We start from the raw sequence: 2,210 nt of genomic DNA, 5'->3' as shown, positions 1-2,210 counted from the left end.
TATTTCATTTAATGAAGAAATGAACTAAAATTTCAAGGCAAGTTTTCTGACTTTATAATTTCACATGACTTACATATTTTATTTTATCATTATTTTTTTGAGACAGAGTCTCACCTTGTCACTCTTAGGAGAGTGCTATGTTGTCATAGTTCACAGCAACCTCAAAGTCTTGGGCTCAAAAGATCCTTTTGTCTCAGTTTTTCATTTTTAGTAGAGAAGGGGGTCTCACTCTTGCTCAGGTTGGTCTCGAAGTCTTGAGCTCAAGAAATCCACCTGCCTCAGCCTCCCAGAGTGCTAGGATTACAGGCGTGAGCTACCATGCCCTGCCTGAATTAATTTTCTGATTGTAGAAATATCCAATACCTGGGTATAATCCAGTAACAATCATGAAAAGGTGCTTACAGTAAAGTGCAGTCAGAGGAAAATGACCAAATATATTTGTAATAATTTTTACATGGTTTTACATGTATTTGTAGCTAATTAAATAAAGCATACAACATAGATATTCCATTAGCCTTGAAGAGTACATTTGGATAAGCAAATTCTGACCACTCAAGATAGCATCTTCTCTCTTTGGGACACTGTCTATCTCTCTAAGACTCGCCTCCAGGCTCTTTTCACCTCCGTGTTTCTCAGGCTATAAATGAGAGGATTTAGAGCAGGATTTATGACTGCATAGAACAAGGAAATCAATTTATCACCCTCAGCTGAATATAAGGATTTGGGCCTCATGTACATGAACATCCCTGTCCCATAATAAATAGTCACCACAATCAGGTGAGAGCTACAGGTAGCGAAAGCTTTTTTCCTACCCTCAGCTGAGTTCATCCTCATCACGGCAATCAGTATGTGCAGGTAAGAGAGGATAATGAGGAGAAAGGGTAGTAAGAGGGTACCTGATGCTCCTATCACCATCATGACCTCCTTCAGGGATGTATCACCACAGACCATGTGAAGAAGAACAGGTACTTCACAAAAAATGTGATCAATAATGTAAGGGCCACAGAAGGGAGGTAATGTGACACAAAGGGGCACCACAGAGGCAAAGAAGCTGATGCCCCAGGCCCCCACAGCTAGCTGTACACACACAGCCCAGTTCATGATGAGCAGGTACCGCAGAGGGTAACAAATGGCCACGTAACGATCCAGAGCCATGACTGCCAGAATAATGCACTCAGCCGCTCCCATGAACAGGGAGATGTAGGTTTGGGCAAGGCAAAATTTGTAAGAGATGACTTTCTTGGAGGCAAGGAGGTTGAAGAGCATCTTGGGGATCACAGCTGTGGTGTAAAATATATTCAGAAAGGCCAAGTGACAGAGGAAAAAATACATGGGTGTCTGGAGACAGGAATCAGTTACTACCAAAAAAATAATTGCTGTGTTTCCAAAGAGATTGACCAGGTAAACCAGAGAGAAGAGAAAGAAGAGAGGGGCTTCAGCCTGTGGGTGATTGGAAAATCCAAGAAGGACCAGCTCAGTGATTGTGCTGTAATTTTCCTGAACCATCTTGGTGGTCTGCAAAAACTGCTGATGTGGACAGAAATATATTTGAAGGACACAGAATCATGATGAAGTAGACACACAAAGTCTTTAACATCAAATGCTGTTCTGGAGCATGTATTCAGTACTTTACTATACTGAATTTGCTCTCTTATAAACCTTTTTAACACTCACAGTGAAGTTTGGAAAAAGTGTTTACATATTATAATAAAAAATTTCCTCTGCAAACTCTAAAAGTCACCATAATTACAAAAACACAAATATGCATGCACACAGAATGCAAACACAAATAAAGTATAAGTAATTTTATATTGCTCTTACACAGTCTTGCTAACGTCATCAGTGAAAGTTTTTAAGAGGAAACATTGGTTTTAGTTTAAACAGCATTTTTGCCTATGTGCCAAGAATTTTTTAAGATTATTATGGTGGTAAAATATAAAATAGTCATTTGAAGATGTCTTATATGAAACCAGAGGACTGCAGTGAGTTTGTCAAATTCTCAAGATGAGTAATGGCAGAGATGAATGCAGGTTTCAGATACTCTAGCCTGCTCCCCCACATGCTTGCCATTTCCCTGTTTGCACTGCAGAGAGGAGAAGCTCCTTTGAATGTACACATCTGCTTACTTTCAAAGATGTGTTGTGTATGCTTTGTAATTTAGAGGAAAATGAAAATACATGTTAATTTAGACTCATTTCCATGATATCATA

At 39.3% G+C, this 2,210-nt stretch overlaps 1 protein-coding gene across 1 annotated transcript; it reads right to left on the bottom strand.

Annotated features, from left to right (window-relative positions):
* Window positions 1-585: 585 nt before the first annotated feature.
* LOC105888276 (olfactory receptor 2A12-like) lies at window positions 586-1,506 on the bottom strand. The gene has a single exon (XM_012813261.1). The coding sequence runs from the start codon at window positions 1,504-1,506 to the stop codon at window positions 586-588; it is 921 nt and encodes a 306-aa protein (XP_012668715.1).
* Window positions 1,507-2,210: the final 704 nt, after the last annotated feature.

Source organism: Otolemur garnettii, unplaced genomic scaffold (genome assembly GCF_000181295.1).
Source record: "Otolemur garnettii isolate 467f Iridium unplaced genomic scaffold, OtoGar3 scaffold00253, whole genome shotgun sequence".
In the NCBI taxonomy this organism is placed as follows: Eukaryota; Metazoa; Chordata; class Mammalia; order Primates; family Galagidae; genus Otolemur; species Otolemur garnettii.
The sequence above is the reverse complement of the archived record's forward strand: the minus strand, read 5'-3'. Positions and strand labels throughout refer to the sequence as shown.

Excerpts from the sequence above, each read along its gene's own strand:
- LOC105888276 (XM_012813261.1), bottom strand. The coding sequence starts at position 1,506 with ATGGTTCAGGAAAATTACAGCACAATCACTGAGCTGGTCCTTCTTGGA.